At 33.0% G+C, this 19,877-nt stretch overlaps 1 protein-coding gene across 1 annotated transcript in view; it reads left to right on the forward strand.

Moving 5' to 3' along the window:
* The window catches only part of LOC106667321 (hemicentin-2-like), a 127,157-nt gene that overhangs the window by 19,302 nt on the left and 87,978 nt on the right, over window positions 1-19,877 (forward strand). Inside the window, exon 2 of the mRNA XM_024230036.1 lies at window positions 4,572-4,727. Coding sequence (XP_024085804.1) covers window positions 4,572-4,727 — 156 coding nt within the window. The remainder of the gene's footprint in view (window positions 1-4,571; window positions 4,728-19,877) is intronic.

The following is a 19,877-nucleotide window of genomic DNA, read 5'->3' on the forward strand; positions in this document are numbered from 1 at the left end:
ATTGTTCCTTGAGTATGTTTTCGGAATTGTTATTTTTCTCAAGATCAACAAAAAATAAGGGAAGTGCTGTTTTCGTCACGGGATGAAGAACTTGGTGCACTCTTACGACTTGATAGTGTTTTTTCTGGAATTATTTTTTTATCTCGTCGTTGGACGTGGTTTGATGAAGACCTCTTATCACCACGCGAAAACATTTATCCTCTTTCAGCTGGTAGCTGGTAGCATGGTAGTCATAATCGTTTGCCGCCAGGCTTTCCGGTACGTATCGCTTTCGTTGGTATTCAATAAAAGGTCATTTACACGGGAGCGACAATAAAATTTTTCGCTGCCTAATAGGCTTTGCAAATGTTTACAGAATGTTAAAAAATTCGTAATGTTTTTCACCATTATTGGTGGAGGTTTAGGTTGGCTAGTTTTATCTATAGGCTTGACTAGCGATGATGTTGGACCGGTGCAAACGTTATCGTTATTGTTTCCTCCCTTGGGCAGTTCACTTTTTGGGGAGGATGGGTCACTCGTGCTTTTTTTATGCTGCCTTTTCCTCCTGCCTCTCTTGATGCTGACTGAGGATGAGTCGGATTCCAGCACGGTGAATTGCGCCTTGTCCATTACGGGCGGAAGATCTTCTTGAGAGTGAATGGTATCGCTGTTTTCATTCATGTTATCGCCAGCCAACAACACGACGAAGTATTACTCTTCCTGCTAAATGAATTAATATTACCTATGTTTACTAACACGCAGATAATCCGATGTCCCCACCGCTATTGTCGCAGGCGACTCGGCTCGTTCTTGCACCTTCACGTCCGGAAATTATTTCTCGTATTTGCCGTTACGAAAATGTTCTAAACGAAACACAAAGCCCGTCAAAATTGAGCAGGTAGCTCCTAGTTTGCACTTTACGCAAAGCAGCGCAAAACTGGCAGCGGTACTCGAAAGAAAATTCTATTTTGTAGAGAGCACAATTCTATGATGTTTCCACTACAGCGACATCCATAGAACTATTTGAATTCTAAAGCAATAAACTGTTTAGTTTTTGACCAGTATCGACCAGAACACACAGCCATTGGTCTTTGGAAAATTTGTTTGCTTACTTATTACAGATGAGTGTAGATTTGCTCTAAGATCCCCAGATTGGCGTGAATGAGTATGGAGAAGGCGAAATGAAAGGTACTAAGCTTGTACATTTCCCAGAGTCAACCTTTTCTATGTTGCTCAGTGATGGTGTGGGCGGGAAATTTAATGGAGAGTTACATAGTGTTTGTTGTTGTTGGTGGAGGGTCTTTGACGGATGTGGATAAAATATGGGACTTCAAGACTTGAGCACCATCGAACTTTTATGGGATAACCTGAAAAGACGAATAAGTCCATCGCTTCGTGCTGCATTCCACGATCTTGAAAGGACTCTTCGTGAAGAATGGGCTACTGTCCAGCAAACGGACATTTCCAGACTGGTAGAAAGTAAGCCGAGGCGTCTTCAAGTTGTAAGTAAAGCAAGAGGAGGGAGGAAATTTGGGATATTGAAATGTCAATTAAAAATCTAAAACAAATTTTATCAAGCCGTCTTTTTTTATTTTTCATTTTCCTAATGAATTTACTTTTTTTTTTACTTTTTTAGAAAAAGACTCAATTATTAAACATTAAAAAACGTGACACTATGATTAATATATACTATTACATACAAATCAAGCTATATTACAATTGGCTGGAATATTTTGCCTGTCAGTGTATATAAACGCATTTCAAGCATATCATTATTGCTCAAGAGGAGTCGGGTAAATAAAAAAATTATTTTCATACTAATAAGGACTGCATTTTTATTCTTAATTTATCTCAGTATTTTTGTTTGTTTCGCTTTTCTCTTATCACTGACCAATTAGCTATATTTTTTTAATTACTTGGTTCTTTCTACATAGGAGTCAACGTCGGTTTAACTTGGAAAATTTAATTTACCACGGATGTAAAGAATAATGTTAATTTTATTGCACTGAACCATTTCATGTTTAATCTTTTTCAATTAATTATTTTTTAACCATAAACATTACTTAACTTTCAGTTAAATTTATCACTGAAAAACCATCAGTTCTTGTTTTGTTGCGTTTTAATTTTGTATTAAAGTCTCGAATAATTGTATATAATTTTGATTTATTTCAACTTTTGCAACATTTTGGACGAGGCAAGTCCATTCAGTAAATCATTGTTTCCAATTTATAAAAATTCATTATTGTTAATAGCATGACCTTATTAAATATTTTACAATAATAACAATATCTAACCCTCTAGCATAACTCTAACCCTACCACTATCTAGCTAAGTTCGTCCTAACAGTTACCCTAATGTAGCATTACCCGAACTTTAACCCTAACGCAGCTTAACTTAACCTTTCTTAATTCAACCCATCATTAACTCTATACAAAAAATCAGAGACAAAGCCAATTTAAAAGAAAGGGAGAATCAGTTCCTTTGTTAGGTTTTTGAGGACTAAATCCCCTCCACAGCCGAATGATATAAATGTCTATATTTGTTAACCTTGAAAATTCTAAGTTTATTACAAATTGGTGAAAAAAACACAAACATCACAATAATATTTATCTTGATTTGTTTGACATCATCGTTATTGTTATAATTATATATTTTACAAAATATAATACAATTTTATATAACGTATATAATCCTCCAGTGTTTGATAAAGGAACTGTGTGTTTTTCTTTCTTTCAAACTTATCTTTTGATCTCTGATTTTTTATTATTATTTTGATTCTGATTTTTATAAATTATAATATTAATACAGATATCAATTACATCAAGAACATTCTAACCTTAACTCAACACTAACCCAACCCAATTCCAAACAACTCTAATATTACAAACCCAACACTAAACTACACTAACTTAACCTAACCCAGCATTACCTAACTTGACCCGACCCCGCCTAAGCCAAAGCAGCCCAACATCACAATCCATTCCGCTCAAATGAAGCAAAAATAGTCACGCGAAAAATTTTTTTATCTAGCTCAAAAACATATATCGATTTATTATTCGTGTGAATATTTAATTTAATCAATCGCTAAGTCCGTATTAAAGGGAAAATTCTCTAATCATGGCCCCTTTATTATGCACTTGGCCCAATTTTGTTACTAGATTAAAGTAACTAAATAAACGACAGGTAAATATTAGAAATGTAAATAAATGAAAAGTGTAAACATTATATTTTAGCCAAAACATTTGTATAATAACTAAAAGAATATATTTTTTACCTTCGTATTTTATTTTCAGACGATTTATGATATCATCACAGAACGATTACAATCAACTAGGAAATAAATTAATTACAATATCATACTACCTGCTGATTATTTTTAGTGATTTATGAGAAGACTGCTTAGATAAAATCGGCCATTTCTCTAGACAGAGTCCAAGATATTTATCTTTGCACAGCATAGCTTATTATATAACAAAATTCAAAGTCACGTACCTTTTATTTTATTCGAATTTAATGTTCACCTCAAGAAATCAATAAAGATAATGATCCGATCTAAAATTTAATTAAAATTGTAACATTATAATAATTATTTTTAACCCTAGTTGTATGACATATTTAATTTATATCACTATCAATAGATGGTTCATTACTAAAAATATATTTTATTTTTATTTTAATTCATAAATAGCAAGATTTATTAATAACAAAAAAAACGAAAAATACCGACTTAAATGAACCTTACAAATTAACGAATGTCGCCAGGATGAATGAATTTTTTGAGGTAGAAAGAATCTAACTTATCACACTTTGCGTAAAATTCACATTGGATAAATTATAATTGGAAAGCCGAAGTATTCATCATTTTATTATCGTCTCAGGGCTATAATTAATTTAAAATTACCAATTTCTAAGCATTCTTCCGAATTGGAAACACTTCGGTTTTAGATTCCAAAGGGCCTGTTCTCTTTCCTTTAAAAAAATAAAAATAAAATAAATAAATAAATTTAAAAAAACAGGTTTCTATTATGTATGTTGCTATGTTATGACGCTGAGTCTAAATATAGATATATGAATTTTAGTTCAGTGGAAAGTTTGTCAATTTGCTGAACTTTTCAGTCAACGAGAACAACAATAAGCATTACAATTTAACAACTGCATTTGTTGACAATTTACATTTAATATTTTATGTACACACAAATAATGATAGAACTATGATAAATACGACAAATTACTAATTATTCCTTAACTTGGAACATATCAGTATATGCTTAATTTTACGAAAGGTTGACTACAATTCAGGGATGAATGACATGATTGTTTACACTAATTAATATCTATTGTTGTTTTATTAAAACAATTAGTTAAGTAGAACTTCGCTCGCCTTTCTTTTCGGTATTATCGCAAAATATAGTGCCAGATAAAAGCTTATTTTCGTTGAACAAAACTAATCTAATTTGCATATCGCCGTTAAAGTAAATGTTCCATGCAGAACTACGAGCGCTACTCTCTTCGTTCATTTCGCTTTGTTAATCAATTTGTCAGTATTTTCTAATTAGGGAATCATTTTTAAATATACACGTCTTTTGTTTCAGATGAGGAAAATGATCTCTTACTGAACTCATCGTCCCTCTGGGACATACTGAAACCTCAGAACAACCCCTACCTCCAAGAACTGAGTGGACACTGGACGTTCAACGACACGATAGACATCAGTAAATACGAAGAGTTCGATCATACTAGATTTGAAAGTGAGTAATTTACTACATTATCAATTATTTTACTGTTTGAACGAAAAACAACGATTATTGCACAACATTGCGTAATCCTATATTTTGCACTAAACAAGTTATAATGCGGAAAATAACGAAAGTTCACTTAATCAAGTGTTAAGTTCAATTAAGAATATCTTAATCTATCTCACACACCTACTAAACCTATTCAAAAACAGGCCCGAGGTAGTAAATGTGTTCGCTCACTTCGCTATTAGTGAAATCTGGAACGGATTTTGCAGTAAGAGTAAAATTTTCATATCTGTATGCAAGGTTTAGTAATATTTTTGATAAAAACAACAACTAAACTTCTAAAAAGGTTAAACTTGTTGGCCTCCATTTGATCTCTCATCAGAAGAAAAAGTTAATGATATTCCCTAATTTTTCTTTCTTCCAAATATCTGTAGATCACTAAGAGCGAACAGGAGATACATCCTGTTGGATGAGCAATGGTGGATTTTACGTGCTCTCTACTATTTAACCTTTCTTCACGTGGCTACATGGTTTCAATTCGTTGACGTAATACATTACTTTTACACATTCATCCTATTATAAAAATTAACCTTATCTAAAGTTGATGGGGCTCAGGCTACTTGAAATACGTCCAGAGTGGCCGACAGGGTGTTCTTAACTAAAATGCCCTACCATTATTCACGCTAATAAATACATACAAGAGTTTTATTGTTTTTCAATGTTTCATACGACTATCACATGACGCGCATTCGCAATACATACTATCGGGTTGTCCGGAAAATAATGCAGGATTTTAAGTTTTCATTAAAAAAAATCTATATAAAATATTCTGTTTACGTTTACAGGATTACTCATTTGTATGAATTAATCCTCTTCCAAATGATATTGTTTGTTTACCTCTGTAGCATTCCGCTACTTGGAAATAATTCAGTCATCCTTATAATGTCAAAGCGAGAATTTCGTACGATTTTCTTTTACGAGTTTAAACTCGGCCGAAGCGGAGCCCAAACGGCTAGAAACATTAACCAAGTCTGGGGCGAGGGTTGTGTTAATGAGTGCACTGTGCAAAGGTGGTTTAAAAAATTTCGGGAGGGAGATTTCAGCCTTGAAGATGAAGAAGGTCGTGGAAGGCCTTCCTCTCTTAATGATGATGTTCTGCGATCAGTGGTGGAAGAAAACCCCAAAACAACTGTTCGAGAACTTGCAGAGCAACTCAAAGTCAGTAAAACGACCGTCGCTGACCACCTCAAGGCGATTGGAAAAGTGAAAAAACTCGAAAATTGGGTTCCACACTCATTAAACGATCGCCAAAAAAATCAGCGCTTTGATGTTTGTGCATCACTTCTTTGTCGAAACAAAAATGACCCATTTCTGGCCAGAATTGTTACATGTGACGAAAAGTGGATTCTCTACGATAACACTAGACGTTCTGGACAGTGGCTCGACAAAGGAGAAGCTCCAAAGCCCCCAACTCATCAAAAAAAGGTAATGGTTACGGTATGGTGGGCTTCATTTGGTTTAATACACTACAGCTTCTTAAATCCTGGCGAAACCATCAATGCTGAATCATACTGTAACCAAATTAATACCATGCATCAGAAATTGGCAGTAATGAAGCCCTCTTTGGTCAATCGGAAAGGGCCCATTTTGTTGCATGACAACGCTCGACCACATGTGTCACGTGTAACGTCACAAAAATTATTGGAGCTTGGCCATGAAACTTTGCCTCACCCACCCTACTCTCCGGACCTCTCGCCTACTGACTACCATTTTTTTAGACACCTGGACCACTACTTACAACACATAATATTCAAAAATCAAACGGAACTGGAAAATGCATTTATTGACTTTATCAATTCTAAAAATTCTGAATTCTACTCAGACGGAATTAATAAGTTACCAACACGTTGGGAGAAATGTATTGAGAGTATGGGAAATTATTTTGATTAAAGAACATTGCTTTAAAGTAACTAGTTTCTTTTTTTTTTGTTTAATACCAAAATCCTGCATTATTTTCCGGACAACCCAATATTTAGCCTAACTGAATGACCAGGTCTGTATTTCTATTGCACAACAGATTCATCACACACACGTATAAATACATTCAAATGAGGGTAGTCACCTGGGGGATATTACGGCAGTACCCACCTCTTACAGTCATGCTACAAATACAACCTTGAATAGTTTTTTAGGGTCTGGAGGTAGTCGATTATTCCATAAACCAGGCTATCTAAATCATTCTCACTAATAAATACGTTCATACTTCAATAATAGCGACGTATAAAGAAGTTATCTATAGGGGACAATATACATATTGTATTAAATTCAAAAAATCAATGGATCATTTCTAATTACGAACACATCATATTATAAACTTTTTTCTTCATATAATTTTTACTTTTTTAGCGTAACTTTTGGCCTTTTTGCCTTCGAATAAATATAAATCACTAAATTAATTATCTGCTGCAAGGTCTGTGCCAGTTTTGACAATTGCTGCAACCTTGTTGGATGGATTCTGGCTCATTCCCAGCATACATTTCAAGGTTTGAAGTACAAAACAATCTACTAATGTGAAACATTTCATTCCATATTTCGCTGGCTTAGATGGTACTTATTATCTAAAAGCACATCGTCTCTAACAGTCTAGTTTTACATCGTTTGTCACATTTCCGCCGAGACACACATTTACTTGCGCAATGGATTTTTCAAAATTTTCTGGCTTGAACAAGCCCATCAATTTTTTGAGGCTTTACACCTTTCAGCTTATCTTATCTGTACAAACGTTAACCTAAATTGTTTGCTTTTTGTTATTATGTGCTTTTTTTACTACTACTCTTGTAAGATACTCTGTTGGAGTTCTAAATAAATAAAACTGAAAGACTTGGTCAGTCGGAATCTTTCAATTCCATCTCCGGTCTTCCAAAGATATTCCGAATTTATGCGAACACCCTTATAAACCCCCGCTACGAAGGTAATACCAATAACGCTTTTATTTCGATTACATTCGTAGAATGTTCCAAAAATTATTGGAGGTTAAAGCTGTAATCAGGTTCTTATTTTTTTATCGCAAAAAATCAATTATTTTCATAGTTTAAGTAGTGATTTCCTTTCATTTTTTTATCTACCACCAGAAATAATCCTATAAAAAAAAGAAAAGTCTTTCTATAAATTAAAATATAAACAGTAAAACATTCATGGAAATTTCTTTTTGTAAAACAACACATTTGCTACAAGCAGTTTTCCCGATTTGTATTAAGGAATTTTATTTTTAACCTTTATTTTTAAACTTTCAATTCCTGAACGATCATTTTCTAAATTAATAAAATCGTACATATTATGATCTGACAACACACGTTTCAGACAGTTTTCTGTTCCAATCTAGCGCTAATATAAACCAAAAGCAATTATTCTTCGAAAATCCATTTTCGAACCACATCGTTCAGAACAAATATATAATAATAATATAGTAATAATAATAATAATAAGTAATACAGTAAATAATATATTCCAAACATATTAGCATGGAAAAGGTACATACTAAATGTGTGGTGATTAGTGACCGTTAGTCGATAATTATTCAGAAATCGTGAGATGCGGTCTGGTGTGATGTAGGTTTCAGAAAAAACATTTTCTTTATCGTGCCACCATTTCGATCTTTATTGAGATCATCTTCAGGGCTCAATAAAGATCGAAATGTTGACATGAAAAAGAAAATGTTTTTCTGAAACCTACATCACACCAGTACATACTAAACAAAAATCTAATTATTGTAAATAAAGTGTATATTGTTTTTTGTACAGGTAAATGAATTAGATTGATTGATTTTCATAACTTAACTCCGAACATATATACAGATATCTATATACAGATCTGTATACAGCTATCTACGTACCAACCTGAACTTGCGACTTATATTTTCATGATGTGATCCAAATTAAAAATGTTTAAAATAGTGAAAATTTATGGTAATCATATACCTTTCTTTCTAAAAAAAAGATAGTCAGTAATTACTATTATAGGCGCTAGTATAATTATAACTTAGCATTGTTGTAGCTACAATATTATATACAATACTGTAGACAGAATATTTACTTTATGGATTCACTTGGGGAAAATTGTTTCTCAATTGAGATATTTTCCTGCTGGTCATCCATCGTGTTGAAACATCATCATTCTCTCCCTTTCAATAAAAGATGCTTACAGAAGCTCGGTGGTTTTCCAAAGAAAGTACAGCATCCTATCCCTTTTGAGTTTTTTATTGTAAATGTATGGACAGATCAATTGTCTAAGGATCGTTTTGAACCAAACAATATTATTACGATTTGTCTAAACTCCTAATAAATAAGCAAGTTTTTATCATAATAACAAACAGACAAATAAAGTTCGTTTATATATTTAAAAACAAAACAAAACCAGGGAAAAGGCAAATACAAAAGAAGAAAAACACTCAGTTCCTTCCTCCGTCAAGATTTCAAGGAATAGGTCCTCTTTATAAGGACTTGGAAACTATTTCTAATGATTTAAATATTTACCAAATATAAACATTTATTTACAATCCTCGAGACAATAATAAATTTAAAAGTTTTATTAGTTTGAAAAGTGGACGAGATCTTTCACCGGTCTATTACACATTACGATTTTCTTCCCTGATCTTTTTTATATATAATTAAAATATTCAAGCAGATATCAATCACATCACGACTTATGCTTATTAAACTTTTTGAAACTAGGCCTTTATTATTCTGATATATAAATTACGTTCAAATGCATATAAAATTCAAATACATATTTGCACATAAGGTAAAAGAGGAAATGAAATTATTATAATACAAATAATACATCTATACAATTTTTACTATTTCTTATAAAGTCCTTCGGATATATCGCTGTATGAAGCTTCCTTAGCATGAAATGAACTTAATATTTGATAAAGTTAACAATTCAATTTAACATTATATAATTAAGTAAAAGTTTTAGGGCACTTTCAACACGACACACAAAAATGGCACAATTAAACAAAAAACAAACACTTTGAGCCTTGAAGATGATCTCAATAAAGATCGAAACGTTGGCACGTCAAAGAAAATATTTTTCTAAAACCTACGTCACACCAGACCGCATCTCACGATCTCGGAATAATTATAATTAATTACAGTAAACGTTTTACCATTAACATCCATTTTATTCTACCCATTTAATAAAAATTATATTTCCCTTCAACTTTTGTATTGAATTGTTGTGGTGTAAACGAAAACGTTCCGAGCATGTTTTATTATAATTAAATCTGAAAACTGAAGAGTGGTGTAACATCCGGGGAGCTGTATAAAGTAGCCACTCGCTCGTTTTATTGGCCTTGTTTTTAGGATCATTTTCATGTTGGAGTATAAAAATGTTTTCCATATGTAATTTTATTGTACTAGCTCGGAGATTACAGCAATGGGTTTTTAGGTATAACAGCGATTCTATTGGGAGATTACTTACCTCATAATAAGCTACATACGAGCAACACATGACGTCAGCCATGTTTTATAGTTGGTGGGAATCGTTGAACTTTTTGATTTCTTCCCCCAGATTTTTTTTCATCACTTCTACAAATGATTAATCAAAAATCGTGAGATGCGGTCTGGTGTAACGTAGGTTTTAGAAAAACTTTTTCTTTTTCGCGCCAACGTTTCGATCTTAATTGGGATCTCTTCAAGGCCTGGGATTTACAAACATTGTTTAAATTTAACAAATACGTGTAGGGTGTGAAAAAATTGAATTTATACAATCCAAAAAATATATTTTTTTATATTCAATCAAAGTATTTGTTTTCTGCGTAATAATTTGATCGAATATAAAAAATATATTTTTTGCATTGTATAAATTCACTTTTTTCCACATCCTACATGTATTTGTTAAATTTAAACAATGTGTGTAAATCCCAGGCCCTGAAGATGATCTCAATAAAAGTCGAAACGTTGGCACGATAAAGAAAATTTTTTTCTAAAACCTACATCACACCAGACAGCATCTCACGATTTCTGAATAATCATCGACTGACGGTCACTATCACCACAGTATATAGGGCACTTGGGGCAGACAAACATTACCCCCTCCACCTTCCCATTCATGGCGTCTAGCGAGACAGATTTTGCCCCCAATTTTCATCCTTCGAGGTGCCCCCACCACTCGTTGGGTCTGATGGGCCTAGGAGTGACTTTTAAAATTTATCAAGGGGGTTTGACGATAGTTGTTTTCACCCATATTTCTTACATTGTGATGTCACTTTTTTAATAATACCATGGGGTTTGACTAAGGTTGTTTTCACCCTTATTTTTTACATTGTGACATCACTTTATAAATTCACCAAGGGGGTGTGACGATGGTTGTTTTCACCCTTATTTTTTTACATTGTGACGTCACTTTTTTAAAAACATCGTGGGGTTTGTCGATGTTTGTTTCCACCCATATTTTTTACCTTGTGACGTCACCACGCCGGTAACTTTCCTGACCAGACTCTGCTCTGGTCAACCAGCAGGGGGGATTGACAAGGGTTGTTTTCATATTTTTTTTCCTTGTGACGTCACCACGCTGGTAATCTAACCGCGCCTGCATATTCGTGCATGCCTCGCCCAACTTTTAGCTTGACAAACATGCTTCTGCAAGTCTCTTTCGTTACCCCCTTTATCAGTCGGCATAATTTAGAGTATAACCCCATTTATAATATTTTAAAGAATAGGGTAAAATTAAACACAATGTTTCTAATATTTTGTAACATTTATTCACTTATATTTGTACACATTTTATATGCGAATTTTTGTACAATTAAACAAATTCTCAATCGTATCGTCCTTTATAAACGAGTGAAATTCTTCGCCGATCATCCTCGTTGTCGTTGTATACATTTATCACGTCGTCAGACGTTGAACCGTTTTGGGAGAAACACTCGTGTCGACGAAGAATCACCCATGTACGAAGGTCCCTGATATTCCAAGTCGGCGATAATAGCTTCCCCGAATTTTGTGTTGATTTTGGACAATCTCTTCACCTCATACACGAATCCTACTTTTACATCGGAGATTCTCCCAATTCTTGAAAATCTTTTAACGTTTATTTCGTTGAGAGTACGCTCAAGATTCGTTGGGTCCATCTGTAGATTAAAAATTTAATCGGTATTTATTCACAAATAAAATCAGAGAACGCAAACCGATTAACCTACCTTGTACTTTGTAGACGTTGTCCTCGGTTGGAAGCTGTTGAAGAATAATAGGTAGAATGAGAGATTATAGCATATCTATTCAATGTCCCCCACCACTCGAACTTTCATGCACGATCGCCGCGCTCTCTGACGGCAAACTTGTGTACCTCGATACCACACTAAGTATTATAGACGGTTCTTTGTATATTCTATTTGTAATTATATCTTATTTATAATTTTTATAAAGATGTCTTATTAAATTACACCACCTTTATCAGTCGCCGTAATTTAGAGTATTGCATTCATTTTAAATTCATTTTCTCCTCCTCTTTTGTCAAACCGGGTTGGAACAGTCTTCGCCAGGGTTAAAAAATGAATTTAAAACGAATAAAAACTTCCAGTCAAATTAACCTCTCATAATTAATAATGATAATTTTAAAAATATAGAAATCCTTCTAAATAAATTAATCCAATAAACTTTCAATCAAATAAAATAACCATCTCATAATAAATAATGAGAAACAAAAACATAATGAAATACTTCTACTAAATAAATTAACGTAATATACTTTCAGTCAAATAAAATAACCATCTCATAATAAATAATCAGAAACCAAAACATAACGAAATACTTCTAAATAAATTAACGCAAATACTCCCCGTTAAATGAGAGTAGATTCTGGTCAGGAAGGTTACCGACGTGGTGACGTCACAATGTAAAAAATAAGTTCACTAGTTTTCGTAGTCCGCTTGACCAATTTATTAATTAAAGTTTTTAGTAGAGATAAAAAAGTCAGTGTCACGAGCGGGATTCGAACCCACGATCTTCGGCTAGATACGCCGCTGCTCTACCACTTGAGCTATCGTGACCTCTCACCGGCTACAAATAAATAATCCTATTGGCAAAAAAGTCAGAACTCATCGATTTGTTATGAATAAAGACAATAAAATATTATTGAACCCCTGAGGTTTCAGATTGTGAGAGGGAAATAATAAAGTCCATTTCGCAAACAGCACCAGATCAGAGTCATAGCGGGATTATCGTCCGATTTGAATGTATTCAAGTCTATTCCAATAACCAGAGTGTGGCGCGAGAGATAAAATTGATTTAATGCCGAACAATGTGAAAGATAAGGAATATTTAAGCCATGGCAAAAGGTAAAGTCAGAAACTTACTGTAAGATAAAAATTATTTTCTTCTTGTATTATTTATCAATTAAACAAAAATATAATAATAAAGTATATCTTACTTGAATATCAACTTTATTTGGTATGATATATATTTTTTATATTACAATTAATTAAGGATTTTAGTTGAGATGAAAAAAAGCTAATGGCACGAGCGGGATTCGAACCCACGATCTTCGGCTAGATACACCGCTGCTCTACCACTTGAGCTATCGTGACCTCGATCCACTCGGACATCAACTTTCTATCTCAACCCCACCTTATGAGTTTTCCCTCCTTTTATATTTTTTATTGTAAATTTATTTAAATTATTACGTTTTTTTTTTAAATTTAAAACAAGTCGTTCAATCACGAAGTCAAATCTGTTATCTGAAAAGCAACCGTTTTCTCGTAAAAGGGTACAATTTCTATTAAAAATTATTACCTATAAAATTATTAAATTAAATTATTAAATTATTATTAACTAAAAATTATTATTCTAAAAAAAGCCTCTTTTAACGAATTGCACTGGCAGTTTGAATAGGAGAAAATCCGCTAGTAGTGTATCTTTTAAGCTAAAATTTGAATAAAAACAAAACTGGCGAAATACCGTTCGACGGCACTTGATTTGAATAATGGACCGTTGACAGGAAGTTTGATCAATTAATCATCTGTGCCACATCGATTCACCCACCTTGGTACGGTATGTACGGTACGCAACGTACCGCGTTTATCGATAAAATTACAAATATACCAGAGGGCCACGAGTTATGTTTTGTATTTTTCACTATTAAAAAAACAAACAATAATGTCAGTTTAAGATAAATCATTTTTTAACCTTGTAATAATGAAACTACAAACATATTTTTAAACAAGAGTATATAAAGTCGATGAAAAAATGTTTAATTGCTTTGTCGAGCTTTTGAGGAATTAAGTAACAAATCAAAATTTCGACATGATGTGACTTTACGAAATGGTCGATTGACTCAAGAAACCTCAAAATAAGTTAGTTAAACGCCAAAAGCCGGGGAAATTTTTCCAACGTATTTATGCTGGTGTCTGGTGGAAATGATCATTCTGAGTTTGAGAAAGTTCATTTAAAAACATGCTTTTAATTCTCCGAGTTCTCCGTTGTTCGTCGAAATTGTTTGCGGTCTCTGTGATATTTAGAGTGGAGAGGTATGAATCAATAAGTTAAAAGCACAAATTTTTCTAGTAGTTGCTCTTCTGTGTCAGGTTTGTTTTAATTCGTTATTGTTCAATAATTTATGTAGTTTAGTTAGTCGGTTTTAATTTTTATTGCTGCGTGAAACAACAACTTCCAATTCAGTAGCATTTAGTGTTTCATCGTGTTTTTTACACCAATTTTCAAAGTTCTATGGTTTTCATTAATCTTTTAAATTTCATTTTGAATTTTATATATTTAAGGTGTGTTGTATACATTTGAGTCATTTGTACATAAATTAAAATTACACTGTATGAATACATTTTTGATAATATTTATATGTACAAAAAATTAGAATGCTAACATCTGAGAGAGAGAGAGAATGAGAGAGAGAAATAGATAGAGTGAAAAAGATATAAAGCATAGATAAAATTGATAAATGATAATAATAGAGAATATTTTAAAAATGTACACCACCAAGGAAATATGGTCTATTAGGAGTGAAAATAGACAATTAATAAACATAATATTAAGTAAAAACTGATGCAATCACTAAGAAGTAGAACTGTAAATGATATGATCTAATAGTGGAGAAAATAATGCATATAGACGGGGGAAAATACCAAGACAGAAAGAAAATAGGCAAGGGAAACTGATGAAATTGTAAAACAAAGATTTAAAAAATTAATTATCAGTTGGCGCACAAATTCAAGAATAGGCAATTATACCTATATATATATTATGAAATAAGAATTCGAATCCCGCTCGTGACACTGACTTTTTTATCTCAACTAAAAACTTTAATTAATTGGAAGATATTAATTGGTCAAGCGGACCACGAAAGTGAATTATAAACATAACACATGTGAGCGTTATAAAGAAAAATATTTACTAAAGGTGAAAAATTTCCTGAGAATGTCAAAAATCTGGTTTTTGCATATATTTATTGTTACGCTTCGTCTATTAAAAAGTATGTATATATTGGGCTATCAAAATACATAAAGGGTGTTGTAAATGCTAAAAATTGTACGACCCGTGCCTTATTGGGCTAAATGATTTTTGACAGGTCATAATAGATTTTATGCGAACTCAAGTGAAGAGTAACACTAAGTGCTTTTAGAAGGAGAGATATTAGGAAGTTAGAAGGTATAACGCCACCAGTGTGAATTGGTAATATTTAACAGCCAGCCACCCGACCCCGTGGTCGGGGGCTGGTCGTACTTTAGCACATGACCTCTTTCCAGTTCAACACTAAAAGGGTTCGCCTTCCCTTTTTTTTACCAATGCATGTTGTGAAACACAACTGGCAATTTTGAAATCGAGAGCTTTATTTTTTGTACATTTAACTTGGGTCCTCTAATGTAGGAGAAGATTGATTCCGGTCAGGATATTGACAAATTTTTATCTCTTTAAAAAAAAAATTCAATACTGTTATAAGAAAAAGGACGAGGGTCAAACAAAAAAACGACTACATAAGGTTATGATTTAAATTTGTGTTAACACATAAAACCTAAATGAGTAATAAATTCAAATAATAATATCTGTTTCAAGAAAATTAAAAAAAACTAATATGAACCATGGTATGAAATGTATACACTAAAGAACAATAATACAAACGTTTCAAAATACGAGAGATAAAGAAAGAAAGATACAGAAGAACAGATGAAATAAGGAGAGAGAGAAAGAAAGAAAAATAAAATCTCTCTCTCTCTCTCTCTCCCTCTCTCTCCCTCTCCCTCTCCCTATCCCTCTCTCTCCCTCTATCTCTCTCTCTTTTCCTCTCTCTCCCTCTCTCCCTCTCTCTCCCTCTCTCTCCCTCTCCCTCTCTCTCTCTCTCTCTCTCACACTCTCTCTCTTTCACTCTCTCTCTTCTCACTCACTCTCTTCCACTTACTCTACACCCTCTCTCACTCTCACCTATTTACTCACACTCTCTCTATCTCTCCTTATTTACTACTCTNCTCTCCCTCTCTCTCTCTCTCTCTCTCTCTCTCTCTCTTTCGTAAAATCAAAATGGTAAGGTCAAGGTATGGCCTTGGAGAAGAAAGCAAATTCAGTAGTTACTTAGTAGCTTTCGACCTATTTTAAACGTATCATCAGACCAAAACAATCCTAAACAGATTCAAACATTTAAGTTTTTACAGGCGATCTCATACTTTTACAGTTAATTACAGTCCTTGGCAATGTTGAGACTGAGTCGGTCTTCAAGGAAATTTGAGATCGCCTATAAAAACTTATATGTCAATTTGTAGACATATTTAAGATTGTTTTGCCCTAATGATCACCTTAAAATAGGTCGAAAGCTTGTCAGTAACTACTGAATTTGCTTTCTTCTTCAAGACCATACCTTGATCCAGAGTGTTCCTGACTCTCATTTTCTCTCTCTGTTCTTTCACTTTTCTCCTCTCTTCTTTTCGTGGCCATTATTCCTAATACTGAAAAAAGAATGAGAATGTCAGATGGGGTAGATAAATAGATAGATCGATATGTACAGGCAGTCTTACGAACATACGTCGATACTTCAGGAGGTTATCTGCATGTCAAACTAGATTAAAAAGTACCGATTTAGTACGGAGTAGTAAAAATAAGTTGATTGCTGATTTTCACTCACAAAGCTGAGTAATTCTAAAACAATTTATGCTTGTACATCCGTGGTATATCTCTGAGGAAGGTAACATAAAACACCGAAAGCTTGGGATAGTTTCAATACATAACATACATTGGACCACATCCTCCATCTAACTAAATACACTAAGATTTGTGTAACGATTTAAGAATGGGTAAGTTTAAATTTACTTTGTAATAAAACAATGTATATTTCTGATATAATAGTAAATTTTTTATGGTTATTAAGGAACGATTTTGCAAAGTTTATAACTTTCTCTTACTTCGTTTGTTTCTAATTCATGACATTCCTATATTTCCTATGTTTCCAATTCTCCAATAATAATACATTATTTGAGCTAGCATTGTTTCAACAGATATTTAGTTTACAACATGCTACAACATAAATTACGCGTTGATTAGTTTTGGGAGGTGTCACGTCCAGCATAGTAATTAACCGTCCTTAATAATGCCATGTAATTCAATAAAACCGTATATTCAATTCGCGATTTTTTCTTAAAAATGAACAGAAATTAATTTTTTACTGTATGAAATATCCGATAATTGAACTAAATGTTGTGATTCTTTATTATTGTATTTTCCATCGTTACTTATTTATTTATGGCTGTACTTCGTTTCAACAGTTTTAGTTTTTTCGTTCATCTTAGTATTAAAGAAAAAGGTATTTGCCCCTTCAAGCAACTTTCAATTGAAGCAGCCTGTTGGATAAAAATGTTCACTGTTCTACTTTCTGAAAGACTTCAAAGGTTTCTCCCTCTTTCTTATCTTTCAATTTTCCAACTCATTATGCTGATTGGAGAGAAAAACTATTTTGACCTCTGTTTTCTTGTTTTTATCATATTTTATAGTGTATTAATAACCAATAAACAACTTAATAATAAATGGAAATTTATTTTTGGTTCTTATTGTTTATATATGAAGACCACAGGGGAAAAACGAGTTAACTGACTTTTTTAAAATGTTATAGGAGAGCATTTTTTCTTTAAAAAAACGTAATATCTTCATCCACATTTGACGTAAAAATATAAACAAAATGTAAAAAATACTAAAGGTATTCTGGCATCTATATCTATCTTCAAAATATCAAAATTTATTTTCCATCTTAGATAAAATAAACTTCAACCTTTCAGTGGAAAAACGAGTTAACTCCATGCATTGCTGGTTTCAGTCTAACTACTTTTCAATCATATAAACATGTTGTATGTACCAGTATTAGCACAAACATAACTTTGCGAAATGAGGCTAAAAAAAAAAGTTCATTGATTTTTGAAGGATTTCAATAAAATTCAAGATTATATTTTTCGAAAAAATTCAAGCTAAAATAGTTTAAAAAAGAAAAGAACGTTAATATAAACTTGGTAAAAAGTAGGAATTCAAAATCAGGTAATCCATAAAGGTAGTTTTATCATTAAAAAAGTAGGTAGGTAATCAAAGGTAGGTAATCAAACAAGTTGAATTAATCAAAAGTTTGCGGGAAATTTTCTTGTTTCTTGAGGTCGTCTAAGAATGTTTAATCTTTTTGTAGAATTGTTTGGCATTTTCGTCAAAAAACTGCATCAAGTGTTGTAGGTCATTATACTTCTCACAAGAGATAAATAGTCGTTCAGTAACCAAACAACACAAGAAGTCAACATCGATGGTGCGAAGTACCTACCTATCTAATAGGTTTACTAATAAAATAAATAAAAATCTTACTTGCATACGGTCTTGTAGGACAATAAAATTGACTTATTCTTCCCCTGTACCGCTCAGTGTAACTCGTTCTTCCCCTACACGTTCTTTTTCAAACGCTTATTTCGACCATTTTAACTCACTTTTCCCCTGTTTTGAGATCACCATCGTATTCGCCAACCTTCAATCTATAAGAAACCGTCAACATCCCATTTTCGATAAAAATGTCAGTTAACTCGTTTTTCCCCTGTGGTCTTCATATAATTTTCTTGTTCTGTGTTATTACAATATTATATTATGTATTAATATAATATTGTATGTATAATAATATAATATAATGTAATTGACTACATGGAATTATCAATAAAGAAAAACTGCCCCAATTTTAGAAGGAAGTCCTTTTTAACACTCGGTTTATGCTTTCTTTATGCCAAGTATGGCAAATTCACTGATATCATCTTTTCAGTTCAGCATACTGCGTCCTTTTTCGTTCAGTGGTATTCTTTCTAAATTGTTTTTGTTAGTGATCAATTTTGAGCGCCATAGGTTAAAGTGGCATGACACAGATGTTCAATAATCGTCCTTTTTTGTGTCAGGCGATCTTTTCTTTTTCATTATGTATTTTAGGCTCCAACATTTTATTCCAGGATTAATGAACTCCTCTCTGGGCTTGTTTTTTCGTTTGCATTAGCGAATGCCAGCAATATTGTTAATTCAATTAAATTTAATTTTTATCTAAAATCTTGTTTGAGATGAAAAAATTAGTATCACGAGGTGCATTATCGGTTTCGTATTAGGAAAATATATTACAAATGATAAAGTGATGGGGATCGAAGCTGTTCCGTCCAAGAGTTTGCTGCTATGCTGTTGCTTTTGCTATTACGTCTGGACGAGGATGATCTACGCGCCGGAGTACACTTTCCTGAGTAAATGCCCTTCAAAATGTGATCTACATGATTAAGAACGCGAACAAGAATAAATTCGATGGAAACTTGTACCTTTTTTGAAACTGAATTTCCCCCGGAGTCTTTTCAGTTATTCCGATAGGACGTAAAATCACCTTCCGTTCCGTCATCGCTTCGATTTATGAAAGTATGCTGGCACCTGTTCTCGCTTGGGTGACACCGTCACGTAAGATACCGACACGAAACTGGTGGGTGGAAAATTGACTGATACAACCGTTCATACATAGATGTGATAAAGAAAAAACCAAGTTTATTCTTTTCTAGCCCGTTCACCCTTCCTTTACTTTTACTTTGACTATAGTAGGACCTTTGACAGTGTTGATCATGATATACTCATTGCAGTACTGAGATCAATTAATCTATCTAGCAGTCGATTGAGGTCG

The sequence above is a fragment of the Cimex lectularius genome, unplaced genomic scaffold, assembly GCF_000648675.2.
Source record: "Cimex lectularius strain Harlan isolate CLEC.00 unplaced genomic scaffold, Clec_2.1 scaffold392, whole genome shotgun sequence".
Lineage (NCBI taxonomy): Eukaryota > Metazoa > Arthropoda > Insecta > Hemiptera > Cimicidae > Cimex > Cimex lectularius.